This window comes from Acytostelium subglobosum (genome assembly GCF_000787575.1).
Source record: "Acytostelium subglobosum LB1 DNA, scaffold: scaffold1, whole genome shotgun sequence".
NCBI lineage: Eukaryota > Evosea > Eumycetozoa > Acytosteliales > Acytosteliaceae > Acytostelium > Acytostelium subglobosum.
Genome location: NW_012236531.1, coordinates 1,740,758 through 1,757,323, shown reverse-complemented (window position 1 = coordinate 1,757,323; position 16,566 = coordinate 1,740,758). Strand labels below are relative to the sequence as shown.

The window sequence follows — 16,566 nt, the reverse complement described above, 5'->3', positions numbered from 1 at the left end:
CATCGACGCTGACATGTCTCCGAATCCAAGGGAAACTAAACAGCTCTCTTGACAATGTTCTTCCTGATGGACTCAAGATACTGGATCTTAGCCAGGCACACTCATTGGACCAACCCATAGGTGTCGGGTCTTTGCCATCACAACTCCAGCACTTGTTTTTCAGCAACACCTTCAACCAACCAATCACCAAAGGCTCGTTGCCACCATCCCTCAGAACGGTTGCATTCGGAAGATACTTTAGTCAAGTGGTAGATGGACAGGCACTCCCACAGACAATTCGTAGCATAAACCTGCCATATGCTGGAGGCAATCAGTCACTGTCCAACTTGCCATCCAGCCTCTTGGACCTATCGATCAGTAAGCTGACTGAACATGAAAATGTTATCTGGCCCAGAACACTAAGTAGTCTCTACATTGGTTCATTTGATCACGCGATCAATCATTTCCCCTCATCATCAAATGTCATATATGCCCATCTTAATAAGCTAACCTTTTGGTCAATACCATCGAGTATTGTTTCCAAAATCACCCAAACATCATTTCCACAACTCGTGGAGTTAAACTTCAAGATGTTCACAGACATTCCATCCTCGTTGGATCTTTCCAGGATGCCAATGACTCTCAAAAGGCTCTCCCTTCCTCGATGTGGATCACTAACAAACTTCTCATCTGGTGTGGAGCATCTTGTCCTATATTGCCACAACCTGACACTGACCAGGGGAATGCTTCCAACATCGATACGTACTTTTCAACTTTATGGCTACAACTTCCCCTTGGAAGTTGGTCAGATTCCACACTCTGTCACATCGCTGAGACTGAATGAGTACCAACACCGACTACCCTCATCAGTGCTGCCACCATCTCTACACACTTTATACTTGACCAATAGTGATTCGTGTGAGGTGAAGCAAATCCTTCGTCAATTACCAACCTCATTGGTTAGCCTCAAACTAATGATCGATCAATTGTATTTCAGACTGCTACGCATCTCTGACACAATATACTTTAAGCGCATGGATAAGCATCAACCACAGATATCATCATGTGGCTTTATAAAGTTAGACACCATCCTGGAATTGATTGACCAAGCCAACGAATATTAAAACACATAATACATTGTCATTGATACTATCCAACAAACAACAAACAAACATGTTATTAATTTATTGTGGAACCAAGTGTTTTCCAAACTTGATGTATTGATGCAGGAGATCGTTCGTTGTCACATACTTGAGTTCGGGCGCCATCCTGTCTGGAACCTTGGTGCAGAGTTTGTGTGTCACTCCTGTTACTTTGGGATCGGTGTCGTAGTAGGCGGTGGCACCGCCACACTTGAGGATGTTGTACCAAATGTTCATCTTCTTCTCCACGACGATCACCACCTTGGAGAAGAGAGGTCGTCCTAATCGTTGCACAGCCTCGCGACACAGCTTGGATGAGTTTGCAATGGCACTCTCCTCTGATGGCTGTTGACTCCACTCAAAGGGTGCCTCATCGAGTGGCGTGCCCTGTCTCTGTACGGCATCCACGTAGTCGCGTGACACAAGCCAACAGCCTGCAGCGCATCCACATAGATACTTTTCAGACTTCTTTGGTTGCTGAACAATGATGTGAGTCGTCTTGCCAGGAACAAATTCGGGTTCTGGCTGTCGTTGTATGCCAGTGATTCGAGAGAATGAGTTCATCAGATCCTCAGAGGGACGGTTGGAATCTTCAAAGCCAGACAATAGATAGAACTGTGGCAGCTCTGGTTTAGCGTTGACGGGATGACCTTTCTTCAAAATATCCAGTAGCATCTGTTGATCAGAGTCTTTCTTGCTCAGGTAGGATGAGGTTGTAGAGTTCTTGTGACTAAAGAATGGCTTGGACTGCATCAGCTTCATTCGTTTGATCTGCTCTGATCCCTCTCCGTAGGTCACTCTCTGAGACAGTATATCTTCCTCGTCACCACTATTATCCTCGTCGTCGTCTGCATCCTCTTGCTGTTGTTGGTGATAAAAGAATGAGAATGGTGCGTCTTTGATCCAATGATCATGGCTAACTTACAGATTGGAATTGTAAAAGATCTAGACCAGGCTTTGATTTTGGAATGATACTGGTGATTGCTTGGATTGGCTTCCGCTTGGCGGTGCCCGCCACTGGGAGGGCGTAACCGTTGTTCTTGTGATTCGTTTGCTCGGGCAAGTTATCGAGGGCTTTGAACAAAAGATCCAGCTTGGAGGAGGGTTTCTGTGCAGCACCTTCCTTCTCATCTCCACTGCTGTCCTCAAGCATGAGGTCAGAGGTGTCTTCCTCCTTTACCTTTGCCACCTCTTCGTTCTCCTTCTCCTTCTTCACCACATTGTCGTCGTTTGCGGTCTGGGCCTTCTCGACCTTGACATCGCTGTGCTGTGGTTCATTGGGTTCTGTCTTGATGGCTGGAGTGCCACTAAAGAGTTGTGAGGGTGTCCTGGCGATGACCTGGAGCACCACTGGATCGTCACGATTGGTATGCTCGGTGGCGTCGATTGGTTGGAAGTCATCCTCACTGCACAGTTTGTTGCCGACCCAACACTTCTCGAGCCACTTTGATGTGACCTTGACAAAGGTAGAGTCGATGAACTTTTGTGTCTCCAAGTAGTTTGATTCGTCGCCCATGTAATGTGTGATCGACTCAAAGAATGTGTCGGCAGTCTCCCCTCCAAGCTCCTTGATCCAACTGCTATACTTGAGTCTGTCCTCTGTTATATATTTTGAAGAGATGAATATCCTCTTTCCTTTGAGTACTGTAGATGTGTTGTTGTTGTTGTTGTTGTTTTTGTTGTTTACATGGTGTTGTTGGTGTTGTTGTTGTTGTTTTCGTTGGCGCGGTTGTCGTGCATGTTGTTGTTGTGGTTGTATAATTGGAACTATCTTTTGTGCAGCCACAAGAGGTGCCACTGGAACATCATGACAAGGATGGTTAGTACCTGGGCTCCCCAACGTCATGAGGGGTGTGGAAATGATACTTACAGTTAACGGCAAAGTATGACTCGTTGATTATCTCTCCACTCTTTGCTGACTCGTATACCCATTGTGCAGTGACCAGATGAATCAGTCTGTTTGGTCGCTCAGCGTTCAGTTGCAATGCTTTGGCCAACTCTTGGTTGTTTGGATCGACGGGTGTCGCCACCACAAGATGTGTAGTAGCTCCTTTGACCAACATTGTGAACCTGGCCTTGAGGAGCTTGGATGTCATTCGCAGGTTGTCCGTTTCCTTATCTGAGAAGCCTGTGGCCACTATTCGTAATCCCTTAAAGACTCCTAAACGAATAAATGGCCGGTAGTAGACGCATGATGAGGGGTCGAGGATCTTGTTCTCTCGGAGACAAGCGTCGAACCAGTCAACCGACACGACCTGCGCCGACACTGGCAGAAGCGACTTCTCCACCTTGGTGGCATGAGGCACGAATACAAAGTGTATCCTAAGTGATGGGTCTGCCAACAGATTGACCGGGAGTGATTGGTCGTCGATAAAGGTGGCATAGCGCGACACTGTATCAATGATGAATCTTCTTTCTGTGGCATCTTCAAAGCCAACCACTGTAAAGTGCTTTGAACGGAACAGGTTGGGCTCCTCACCTCCCATCTCAATGTCCTCATCGCCCACCGGTGGAGGGGTGCTTTGATATTGTTGCTTCTGCTGCTGAAGATGATGTTGTGGCGTCTGCTGATTGAAGCTGGGTGTCAAGACTGCCGCAGCTCTCTCTGCGGTGGATGGCAGAGGCGTGGGGATGTAGCTGTTGATTGGATTGATGAGTGACCCCTGAGAGGCGGGTGATGTCAAGCTCTTTGAAATCACGTCGACCACATAGTCTCTTTCGTTCTGGATTCCATTGGTTATCGACTCATCAAGCCATGCCTTGGGGACAATGAAGAGACTCCATTCGCGTGCCTTGTCAAACTTCATCCCAGACTGCTCCTTGGCCAGCAGATGTGAACAGGACTTGTCCAGTGTTGCTGTATATTGGCCACCATTTTCGACGATGGACTTCTCTATCCCTCTCTTCTCCTCCTGTGAGAAGCCCGTCGGACATATCGTACATCCACGAAACACTGGCTTATTGAATGGCATTGGATTAACCATTGTTTTCTCTCTCCAGCATTCGCGTAACCATTCAACAGTGGCGAATTGAATGTATATACTACTCTGTCTTGCGGCCTATGTGATTGTGTAAGGTAAGTCACTCTGTCCCTCACAAGCTCATACTCTGATACATACGACAGACTTCTTGGAATAAAGGTTTGAAGTGAGGAGATGAGTGACGGTGTTGTCGAGTGAAAATGTACATGTTCCATTCATTGCCTCCACACGCTGTTTGAGTTCGTTTCGATGGTCCTTTTGATCATTGATACATATGACCTGTCCTTCAAGACAATTGGTGTACAATGGTGTGTTTGCTACCTTACCAATATCGATTGGTGTGCCCTTTGACAGGCACTCCTCCAAGTAAGGTATTCCAATCATTGGTACACCCTGTTTCCTTCTTTGATTATACTCTTCCTATATGTGTGTCTTGGTAAGTAAGTAGGAACACCATGACGATGATGATATGCTACATACATTGAAGAACTCATCCAACACTACAATACACTCAGACTCATTCAAGTCACGCTTGCCACCAGCAGCAATGATCTTGTTGGTAAGTTGTGAACATTTGGTTGGGTTGTCTGTGGCGAATCGTTCGAGGAAGTGGAACTTTTGATTGAGGAATATCTGTCTATTTACACTATTACTACTATTATTGATGTTGCCACCTATACTATTTGTCCTATTGACACTTTTGTTTAACATTGATTTGTCACTTGATCTTTGCATTATAATAATCTGATATATATATATATATATTAATATGTGTGTTCCCTCAACACATAATCATATTGAATAAGATAAGTTATAAGTTTGTAAGAATTGTAAACAATGACACAAAATCAATTTCAAAACCATCGACTACCTAGAAATGAGTGTCAAAACTCAATGTTTATGGGTTTGATACGTGTTGTTCACACAACACAGATGAAGAAGCAAGACAAAAGACCGCCAAAGTGAAGTTGGAACCACATCCATTCATTCATTCTAACATGAATCACCGAATATCAGATACATGATCATCAATACTGTGATGAACCATGCTACTAGTGGCTTCATAAGGATGGCACGTACTTTCTCTTGGGTCGTTGAGGGTTGCTGTTGGATCTGTTTGGCATGTTGCTCCTGTGCATGCTCCTGTGTGATACGTTTGCGTAGTTCACTCTCTTTGATGTCACTGGCATTGCTCTTGGCCAACTCCTTCTCAAGTGCCGTCCTCAGTGACGATGCCTTCTCCTTGCTCTCCTGGAACAGCTTGGTCAGCTTGTCGTTGCTCTCCTCCAGTGCACCCTTCTCCTCCTTCCAAGCCTCCTCCATCGTCTGTAGCTGCACCTTGAGCTTGTCATTCAGTTGCTCCAACGCCAGAAGCTCTGTACTCTTTGCTGCTCCGGCGCCACTGCTGCTGGAAGACTCCTCACCTGGCGACTCTGGCCTCTTTCCACTGGCGACCAACTGCTTGTAGTTGAGGAAGTCGGCACGTTCCTTGTTCAACTCCTTCAGAATGCGGTCATGCAGTACTTGGACACGATGAATTTGCTCCTCATACTCCATAACTCTGGCATGGCACACCTCAACATTGCTGGTGAGCTCTTTGATTGACCTGTCCTTTGACTCCATGGTGGCTCTGAACTCCTCGACTGACTTCTCTGCCACTTGCAATCGCTCGCTCAGCTCCTTGTTCTCGACAGTGGTCCTGAGGAAGGTGTCCTTGTTGTTTTGGAATGTGTAGTCGGTCTCTTCATCCCAGCTGTTTGATCTTGTGATTGACTCTGATGGTGGGTCACTCTCACTGGTGGTGCCACCAATCAAGTATACCTTGCCCTCTATCTCTCTCAAGTTGTTGGCTCCATTCAGTTTGTGTGGAGTGGTCATGCTGGCACTATCTGGAGGACTTGTCTTTATGATCTTCTTTTCGTTGTACTTTAAGTAGTTGGTCTTGATTGTTAACTAGTATGATTGAAATGGAATAAGTTAGTAATGGATGGAATGGACATTCTTCCATTGGGAACTTACATTTAAGGTTGGTTGAAGTGATGATGAAGATGGGAAAGGTATATTGATTGGAGAAGATCCATTGTTCTCCGAGTGCATTGAAAGGTCTACCAATGTGGTACTCCTTGTTGTGTTGTCCTGAAAGTAGCAGGTTAGACATTGGATACCATATTGTGGAACTGACGTGTCCTCTAACTTACGATTAATATAGATAAAGTCATTAACTTTTGTTCATAGTTTGGTGTCAATGAGTTGTCCTTTGATACTTGGGTATCAGAGAAGAGTGTGATCTTGAATGATAGATGCTCATTGATAATTGCAGAGCAGTCTCCTCCAACCATGGCAGTGTCTGCCAAACGACTGCCAATTAGAAGCTTTGATTGTTTCTTTGACATGGAATCATTCTTTCCAATTGGTACCAGTGCATTGTCAGCGGTTGGTTTGAGATGGTCATTGTTGTGGTGGTTGGATGTTGTTGTTGTTGTCTTTGGCTTTTGTATTTTGCATTCCTTTGTTTCACCTTTGTTCTTTCCACGCTCCCATTTGATGCTTAGAGAATGTCCATTGAAATCATTTGGAAGATTGGACAATGATTGGAACTCAATGTCATATTGTATCTTGATCTTGTCCTTCTTGGCATGGGAGAATCCTCCCTTTATTCCTTTAATCATACTCCTAAGGTAATAATATTGAATTATAAGTTAATATAATTAATAATAATAATAATAAATAATAATAATAAATTATCTCTTGTATGTATTATTTTTATGTATGTGTATATATGAGTGAATAATAATATTATAACAACAATCGAATTACTAAGGATCAGAATTCAGTGGATAATGACTTAAAAGTGGATAAATGTGGTGAAGTGCCATCTCTTCCAAGTCAACAACTTCTCAATCGTCTGTGGTTGTTGGCTGGTTGGTGGTTTGGCTCGCACTACTACTAAAGTGGTATGGATGGATGGATGGATAGTTTGATGTGTGTGTGTGTTTGATTGAAGGTGGTATGAACAGACGATTGTGATCGTGTGTACATATATATACACATAAAAGTGTGAACAAGGATTCCAAACAACAAGACAACAGGCACTATAATCGGTGTGAATATTGCCCATTCTACATACATTTGATTATCTCGATGAGTGTGCTGTATATGTATATTTTAAATTGTGTTGGCGCGAAGTATGTATATTATATATATTATCTTTAAAGAGAGAGATTAGATTGTTTGTTGTTGTAGTTGTAATATGATTGTTTTGGCTGACTGATTGGTTGGTTGGTTTGTTTGTTCGGTGATGAATGTTTGGTCATTAATCATTAATGATTATTTAGAGGGTGGGACTGACTGGCTTACTGACTGCTGTTCCCATCCCAATGTCTTTCAGAGACAACACCAACAAACCTCCAAACGAGATGTGTGTGTAATTATAGTAGTAGAAGTACGATGATACCCAGGTATGGTATTGATTACAAGATGATGAAATGTGGTGATGGACTCACTCTGTACCGTGTAACACGTGGTTGGTAAACGTGTGGGTTTGGTCATGCAATTGGGAACCAGCTGATGCTGTTGGGCCTGTTTGATTTCCATTGGAGGCCATTGTTGTCGAACCCTGTTTCGTCACTGAAGTTGTGACCATCTTGTGTGTGTTTGTGTATGTGTTTGTTGTTGTTGTAGTTTATGTCCAACCTAGAATGAGTGTGTGTAACTCTTTAGGCAATCGTCTGATTTACTCCCCTGTGACAAGGCCTTGCAAAACCCACGTTCGATCGATAATGGGCAACCGAAAAACATTTGAAAATCAATCAAAATAAATTAAAAAGCTAACTTCCAGATCTTTGAATTTCATTCTTTGACAGTTTATTGATCAACAGCAACTTGTCTCATATTCATAATCATAAACATTCGGTCGTAGTATATATTACGTAGATTTAAATATATATATATAAATATCATTGCTGGTTATGTCAATAAATTGAAACAGTCACTCTGACTATGAATCATCTAGTTCTCAGTTTTTTCTACGCAGCGTGTGTGTAAAGTGAGAGATGGGGGATGTTCACTTCATTATTCATCTTGTCAACCCTCAGGTTTCTAAGTTGTATCAACTTGGACCAAGAAGTCAACTACTACTACCACTTTGAGATTGTCGTCCATCTTCCTTTGTACATACATACACACACTTATCTTAGATATATATACAAATACAAATACATATAGAAACATGTTTAATTTAAAGATATTGAGATCTGATACAGGATCACTATATGAAATACCTGTAAACTCTTCAGTCCTGTATGTTTTGTCCTTGTTGTTGAATGATTGAATGGATATTGACATCATAATACCACAATAAATGATAATAGTGTTGGCAATATAAAGGATTCTTTAACCTCTGTAACAGGTTTGACACAGAATGAACAGATACTATTGGTAGACTCTACAAACTTGAGTTCAAACAATACATTGGAACACTATGGTATAGTTGTAAGTCAACTGAATGATTGACTGTTGTTGGTGCATCTACTGACTAGACACAATCAAACCAACAAACAGAAAGATACAGAGATATACCTTTATAACAAGAAGATATTGGATAGTCATAGTTACATACCCGAAGAGGTCAACCTCTCAATAGTAGATTTCCAAAGTATGTTGTTGTTCATGAGTACTCATGTCAATCAATCAATACTTTATACTCACCATCACCTCCTTGGCATCAGTCCCTAGACTACCAACACCAAAGAACTTAAAGGAGTTGGAGGCATCATTGAATCCTTTGAACAAGCTGTTCACATTGGACTTTTATCTCAACAATCATGTTGTTGGTACACAATATCTCAAGGACATCTTTGAGAACAAGGTACTCCAGTGTCTAGACTCTCTAAACGAGATCAACATCCAGAAGAAGTCAATCGCTACTGCGTTGAGTAGTCTGGATGATTACAAAAGGTATATTTATTGTTCAAGTGATGAATGAATGAGTGAATCAAACTAACCAACAATTCACATGGATTTACATTAGCAAACTATTCCATCATTACAACACCTTTATCACAGTATTTAGGAAGCAATCGCCACACTTTGAATCACTGCTACGATCATTCGATTCGGATTTGTACAGAGTATGTTTAGACAATGTTGATACTTGATGGTGTCCTCTTGACTCTGGATACTGACATTAATCAATCATAAACAGCTAAAGCAGATCAAGTTGCACGATGCACTTAGAACATCAACAAGGGTCACACTGCTAGATTGTGTTCCAGAGGTGGAGATCAGGAAATGGAGCGAACAATGTAGACGAGAGTATGATATACTAAAGAGCAGAGTGATGGAGCTTGGCAGTCAGATCGATGCAATCAAAGATTCAATTGAGCATTCTCTCAGGAAGACTGTGGAGATCAAGTAAGTAACCTCAGAACAAACACAATGTGATGTACTAACATCATCATCATCCATTAGTTTCCAAGAGTTGAACGAAAGACTATCAATATCTCGAGAGCATACCAAGCAGTTCCAAGTACTTCATCAAACAGCAGTGTCGAGTATGTTCACTCAATGATCAGTCCAATCAATCAATCTAACATATCATAACCAATTCTAGACTCTGAGAAGATTAAGAAGGCATTGGAGACAGCAAGGAACTCAAAGGATCCCAATCAACTATCAACCATTGTAATGTCATTCTCTGAGATCAAACAGACACAAGAGGCAAACTTCTCGATATCACTTCGAAACGCAGAGACTTTGATGTCCACACTGGTTCAATTCTCCAAGGCCAAGAACTATTCCAATCAATACGTCTTTGCAGAGCTACGTACCATCTCCAAGCTTCAATCAGACATGCGACAGATATTCAACAATCTTTCGGTCTGGAACGAAGCCATCGCCAAACAAACATCAAACTTCTTCCAGCTGGAGTGCATCCACAACATGCCCGCGGCATACGAGGATGCCCTCAGCGAGACATCGAGGAGGCGACGATTTGGCAACACAGTCAATGCCAATCTGAGCAGATTCATCCAATCACTCAATGACATTAGAGACAATGAGAATCAGAAGCGACAAAAGTTCATCGAGCGAGTGTTCCAGTTCTTGCCACCTGGTGTATTCAACTCTCTAAAGGAGCAACTGCCTCAATTCCAACTTCACCTTCCACCCTTTGACAACAACCTGGCACCAATCTACGATAACCTACTCAAGGGTAACGATGAGGATGAGTTCACAATGGTCGATGGATATGACCCACAGCTTCAATCATTCAAGAAGAAGCAACCAGGTGATGATCGTGCCAGCATGATCTCATCGATGGAGAACTCAAAGCTGATGGAGCTACAGCAGAAGGAGAAGATTGAGAACTTGGAGGCAAAGTTACAATCGACATTCTTGATGGCATCACGTGCAGAGGATCGATACAAGGATCTGTTGGAGAAGTCAAAGGTGGTGCAGAGCGAGAGTATCACACAGAGTACGACAAGGAATTCATTGATCGATGGTCTCAAGAGGGAGCTGAAGGAGAAGGAGCAGGAGATTGCCACACTCTTGCAGGACAACCAGTCCAACCAGAAGAGCATGGAGTCGTTGCAGGCGCATGAAGCACAGCTCAACACAAAGCTTCAAGAGTTGGAGACTGAGAATGCAAAGAACCTAAAGAGTCTGGAGCAGTATAGAGATCGAGTGGAGCAGTTACAGAGCGAGAGTGGCAAAAAGGACAATCAAAGCTTCACAGAGATGTCTGCACTGCGAATGGAGTTGGCCGATGTAGTCAGAGAGAAGATGGAGCTGTGCAGCGAGATCAACGACCTCAAGGAGCAGATCGCCAGACACGAGGAGTTCATTCAGATATCAAACAGCTCGATCATCGAGTCCAAGTTGCAGATGAACACCGAGCTCGATGAGAAGTCCAAGCTTTTGGACCAGACACAAGAGACCAAGGCCAGGTTGGAGAATGAACTGTCCGAGTCCAAGTCATTGGTGACCGATACCAATCGCAAGCTGGCCACGCTCGAGCAGGACAAGCAGGCGTTGGAGAGAAGGGTCAGTGTCCTGACTGGCGACATGTCTGAGCTGGAGAAGAAGCTCAATGATGTCAAGGGCGAGGCTCAATCAAGACAGTACGAGATCAAAGCCAAAGAGGCACAGATTGGTGAGCTTCAAAAGACAGTGGAGAGCAATGAGGCGATGATCAAGAAGCTACAGGTGGAGCTGGAGGTGTTGAGGAATGAGGTGGACAGACAATCAAAGAGGAGAGCCGACGACTCAAAGAAGTGGGAGGTAGAGTCGAGCCAACACGAGAAAGAGGTGACTGAGAAGGATGATCAAATTGCCAAACTCAAGGATCAACTGGCTCAGTTCAGTATCGAGTTTGATATGTTGAGACAACAGAGCAATGCAAAGAATGGCGATGTTGAATCAAAGGATACCATCATTGGTATACTCAAGGAGCAGTTGGCTGACCTCACGAATGATTCCAAACAGAAGGATGAGGTGTTGAATCGTTCAGAGCTACAGCTTCGCGACAATGAGGAGTCGATCAAGAGATTGGAGGCGCGCATTCAAGACCTGATCAAGGATGTCGAGGAGGACACAATGGCCAAGGACAAGAGCTTCAATGGTCTGAGGCAAGACCTACAGGAATCAAACTCGGTCATCATCGTTCAGACCGAAAGACTGGCACAGTTGGAGACACAGGTCAAGGAGCAGCAGGAGGGCGCCAGGAAGGAGAAGGAGGACCTACTCAATCAGATTCAGTCACTCAACACCATCCTCAAGGAGAAGGAGCAAGAGTGTTTCAAGCTGGAGAAGGGCAACAATGACCTACAGAGAACGAATAGCGAGTTGTTAAAGAAGAGATCAGACGGCGACAAGCAAATCGAAGAGTTGACAAAGACCAAGGATACACTGGAGCAAAGTGTCGAGAAGCAGAGGAAGGAGATCGCCAGTCTCAAGGCGTCCAACGAGGAAACAATCAATGCACTCAACCACAGTTATGAGAGAGTGGACAAGATGGAGCACGATGAGAAGGAGCTCAAGAAGAGGTGCGCAGACATGGAGAAGAAGTTGAAGGACAAGGAGCACACACTGGACAGCGCATTGGTCAGCACCGATGAGCTATCAAAGAAGCTTAGATCAATCGAGATATCAAACTCCGAGACAAACGATCAACTACTGGATAGCATCGAGAAGTTGAACGAGGAGCTCGAGCAGTGCAAGGAGAAGCTGACACTCAACGAGGAGAAGATCGCCTATCTCAAGAAGCAGCTGGACATGTCCAACATCAACTATGCCAACTCACTCACACAGATGGACAAGAAGGAGCAACAGGTGTCGAGCTTGTCCGTGGAGCTGCAGGAGGCCTCCAACCTAGTGCAGCGTGTCAAGGAGATATTCGACGTTCCAATGGACCAGGTATCACAGCAGGCTGTGATGGGCAAGCTCAGACAGTTCAAGGACAGCTACCTATCAATGGAGAAGTCCTTGGAGCAGCTCTCTCTCAGTGAGCAGAAGCTGACCGAGAAGATACATCGTCAATTGTTGGAGGAATTCATCAACTCTAGAGAGAATGAGGAGACTGCCCAACTATCCAACTTCCAGCACAGCAGATTGGCAGTGTTTTCATATGTCAAGAAAGGTGTCTATGAGGCCATCAACAAGAAATGTCCACGATACTACCTGTCACCTGATTGCTTCGATTCGTTCATGGATGAAGTGTAAGTTGATTGGTTGGTCCATTCAAACATATATGTCAATCACAACTAACAATATTGTACCAATCATAATTAGATCAAAGAAGGCGATAATCATTGGATCGATCATTGAAGTTAACGAACACAAGGCCGAAGCAGGAAACATGTTTGAACTTCCCGTTGGAACAGTATTCCATGAGTTAATAGTTGCCAAGTTGGCATAAACTTCCACAGTACATTTGTTCATTTTGTATATATTATTATATTATCTCTTTCCTTTTTTGGTTGTTTGATGATGGGTGTAATGAGTTTGCAAACTTTGATTGTCCTTCAACTCATCAACAACAATTGATTCGATCAATTTCAATCACATTTATGAGATGTCTGGTAGATTTATCAAAGATAGTTATAATCACTACTCTGTATTAAAGTCCTTGGAGATATACTTGCAAAAGAACTCCAAGGGTCTTACTGCACTCGACATTGTACCAGAGTAATATTCCAATCATTGAATGACACTTTCGCATGACCAACTAACTCATTCAATCCATCATCATCTCTAGTGATTCATCATTATCCTATTACAAGTTATTTAGGTTCTTATTGTTGGACTCTAAACTATTCATTGATTTACTGATTGATCGAGGAATCATTGATGTTGGAGTGGCCAAAGAGTCGTTGACAATGAATGATGTCATGTCAATCACTCACAAGATATCGATAGCATTATTTCAAACTATACCTCCAAGGAGTAGAGATGACTTTGTCACACTCTTCCTTACATCAACTGAACTCAGAAGCTTCACTCATCGCTATCTACACATGTACAAAAAGACAATGGATACACTGATAGTCTATGGAACAATCGACCCCAAACACTTTAGAACAGTCAAGCATCTGTCTCCAAGTATCGAATGTGACCTTCGTTATCGTCCCTCCTTTGAGACACTGTCCACAGCACAATGGGGCAGTGCTGGTTCAAACGGTGATGTCATTGACATCTCAAAAGAATATCCTGATCTGGAACTAATAAGTAGATAAAGGTTATGATTGAATGTATTGTATTACACATGGACTGGACTAGTGGCCGCCTACTCATCGCTGAGGTCTTCGTCCCATTCGATTGATACTTCACTCTCTAGTCCATCAATGCCTGCATACTTCACCAGACATGAAGAGTCGTTCAGTACCTCGAGAACAAAGTCAAAGCCACGCTTCTCAAGTTGCTCCAACAGTGGCTGTGAGCATCCAGTGCAGTTCTTGTACGGGTTGCTCCACAATGGTAGTGTCTGGAAGTGTGAGAGGTAGCCACGCAGTTGATGTGGGAGAATGCCCAATGGTGTTGATGCGCCACTGCTAAGATCGGTGTTGATCTCTGCTGGTGCACGTCCTTGAAGGCCATGGTGAAGTGTAGACACCATAAGTTCAACTGCAATCGATGAGGCCATAAATGAGAGACCTGGTCTAGTCACTGTACATTGTTGATCCCAATGTTCTGTCCTTCAAGGTCTATTCAAGGCATGCATTGTTAGTATGATTTTACTTGGTCTAAACATTATAACATACGTCTGATGGAGCAATGACATCGTTACAGAAGTAACAACCCAAGTCAGCACCTTCGTTGCTTGGTGACTCATCAGGATGTGGAGTCCTCACACCATGACGTCCGACAAGGAAGCTGTCAAATCCAAGGGCAGAGTTGATGACCAACTTGTTGTTGGCACGACCAAGTAGTGTTGGTAGCCAACGAGACTCACGAGAATCGGTGAGAAGGAAGATGACATCGTGCTGCTCAACCAACTCGACCAGTGTGTCGTATGCTGCTCGCACCTGATCAGTGACATTCTCGGGTACTGAATGGCCGGGCATGGGGATTGACATGATCACACCCTTGGAGTTCATCGCGGGGAAGATCAATTTGAGTGACTCTGCCGCAGCCAAAGCCTTGTCCTTGCCCTTTGGTGCGATACAATCATTGAATGTGAACAATGTCTGTCTCACTGGATTGCTATAAGATACCTTTCCACTGTCAACAAAGGTTATATTCCTAACGCCCCATGACTATGTTTGGTATCGTTAGTATGGCATGTGAGTATGAGTGTATAAGAGTAATGTTACCATTAGACATCTGGCAACATTGCAACCAAGTGTACCAGCACCAAGGAGTAGACACTTGGTGTTCTGGATCAACTCGAGGTTCAGTGCTGGGAGGATTCTCCATCTCATGAGCTTCAGATTGAGATCGACTGATTGTGTGGCCAACCTAATGATTGAATGATGAGTTAGTTACATAGATCATGTGATTGATTGACTGATTGATTGACATACTTGAGTGGATCCATTGTGGATGCAAGTGAAACTGATCTTGGAAGGATCTTTCCATTGGTGTCCTTCTCCCAACCGACCGACTTGCCACTCCACTCCTTGGATTGCTCGGGTAGTGATACGGTGAGTACGATGGAGGTATCGATCGATGACTTGGTGTCACGTAGACAGACGACGGTAACCTCCTTCACATTGTGACGAACGGCCAGCATGTAGAGCAAGTTCCTAAGAGGCCATCCGGGGTTGGAAGCAAGGTTGCAAGGGTCGCAGAAGCCAACAATCGGTGTTGATGTTGTTGTGCCATAGAACTCATTCCACTGAGATAGCTGTCCGAGCTTGACATCAGCACTATTGGCTTGAAGCAAAAAGAATGGTTGATATGGTGCCTGACTCTTGAGTGACTTGATCTGCTCCTCATTCAGCAACTGTGTGATTGGCTCGCACTTGCTCACAGTGATTGGTGTAGTGAATGACAGAGCAGGTATACCAAACATATAATAGAATGTATGATTCTTGATATCTGCAAAGGTCAACAACAAGTACCTGTTCAATCTCAATGGATCACGCTCTGCTTCGCCACTCATAATGTCATCCCAGATCTGATTGAATGATGTTATGTGTCAGTCAGAAGGACAGTCAGAGATAGGTCACAATGATTGATGTACATACAGCCTTTGCAGTGTCCTCAAATAGTTTGACCTTGGGAGCAGCTTTAAAGTCCTCCTTGGTGTTATAGTTGTAGAGTGTACCACCTACAACGATCGACTTTGGTGGCACTCTGAATGAAGGAGCAGAGTCTTCAGCTACATTGCTGCTGCTGTTGTTGTATGGTAGGAATGAGTTATACTCCAAGTTTAAGAAAGGGTCCAATTGAGCAGCTGTGGCATAAGTATAGTATGCATTGATTGGTACAGGTGCATCACTCAACTTGAATACATCCAACTTCTTCTGAGACAACTCATGCCAGAATGATATATTAACAAATCCACTAAACTCTTTAAATTGAAGTATATTATTATTATCTGTCATTGTATTTGTATTTGTTTGTGTGTAGATAATTAATTGAATTAATAATGAAGTCATCAAAAGGGTTAGACCATTCAAATAATCACATTTCCCACCTTGTTTGAAACTAAAAGACAAAACACTTTACTTTCGACTTCATTCGCACACTTCAGAAAAAGACAAAGAGATAGAGATAGAGAGATATGGACACACTACCACATGTAATACTTAAAGAGATTGTATCATTGTTACCTGGCAATGAGGATAGGATAAGGTTGACATTGTTATGTAAAAGATTGTATGATCAACGTGAAAAGTATTGTAACTTTGATGAGGCATGCTTGCCTGAACTAAATTACAACTTTGACAATCTCAATCTAAAGTCATATCGAAGTGTCATCCACAATGACCTGTTCAACATAAAGAAACACACTGTCCTAC

General features: G+C 43.3%; 4 protein-coding genes across 4 annotated transcripts; 1 reads left to right on the top strand and 3 right to left on the bottom strand.

Moving 5' to 3' along the window:
• Nucleotides 1–1,163: 1,163 nt before the first annotated feature.
• SAMD00019534_007300 (hypothetical protein) lies at nt 1,164–4,813 on the bottom strand (the record flags this gene model as incomplete). Its single annotated transcript, XM_012904163.1, has 5 exons — nt 1,164–1,982; nt 2,047–2,765; nt 2,992–4,180; nt 4,241–4,522; nt 4,583–4,813. 5 exons carry the CDS (start codon nt 4,811–4,813, stop codon nt 1,164–1,166), a joined length of 3,240 nt encoding a protein of 1,079 aa, XP_012759617.1.
• A 285-nt stretch (nt 4,814–5,098) lies between these two features.
• Nucleotides 5,099–7,231, bottom strand: SAMD00019534_007290 (hypothetical protein; the record flags this gene model as incomplete). The annotated part of the gene is made up of 4 exons (XM_012904162.1): nt 5,099–6,055; nt 6,122–6,238; nt 6,301–6,775; nt 7,230–7,231. Coding segments are annotated over 4 exons (1,551 nt in total), but the record flags the coding sequence as incomplete, so codon positions are not given.
• Nucleotides 7,232–8,330: 1,099 nt separating this feature from the next.
• Nucleotides 8,331–13,019, top strand: SAMD00019534_007280 (hypothetical protein; the record flags this gene model as incomplete). Its single annotated transcript, XM_012904161.1, has 9 exons — nt 8,331–8,401; nt 8,473–8,593; nt 8,663–8,756; nt 8,830–9,058; nt 9,132–9,231; nt 9,306–9,514; nt 9,572–9,654; nt 9,714–12,819; nt 12,893–13,019. The coding sequence occupies 9 exons, from the start codon at nt 8,331–8,333 to the stop codon at nt 13,017–13,019; spliced, it is 4,140 nt and encodes a 1,379-aa protein (XP_012759615.1).
• A 1,240-nt stretch (nt 13,020–14,259) lies between these two features.
• SAMD00019534_007270 (hypothetical protein) lies at nt 14,260–16,173 on the bottom strand (the record flags this gene model as incomplete). Its single annotated transcript, XM_012904160.1, has 5 exons — nt 14,260–14,304; nt 14,362–14,856; nt 14,914–15,058; nt 15,124–15,719; nt 15,790–16,173. Coding segments are annotated over 5 exons (1,665 nt in total), but the record flags the coding sequence as incomplete, so codon positions are not given.
• Between the last annotated feature and the right edge of the window lie 393 nt (nt 16,174–16,566).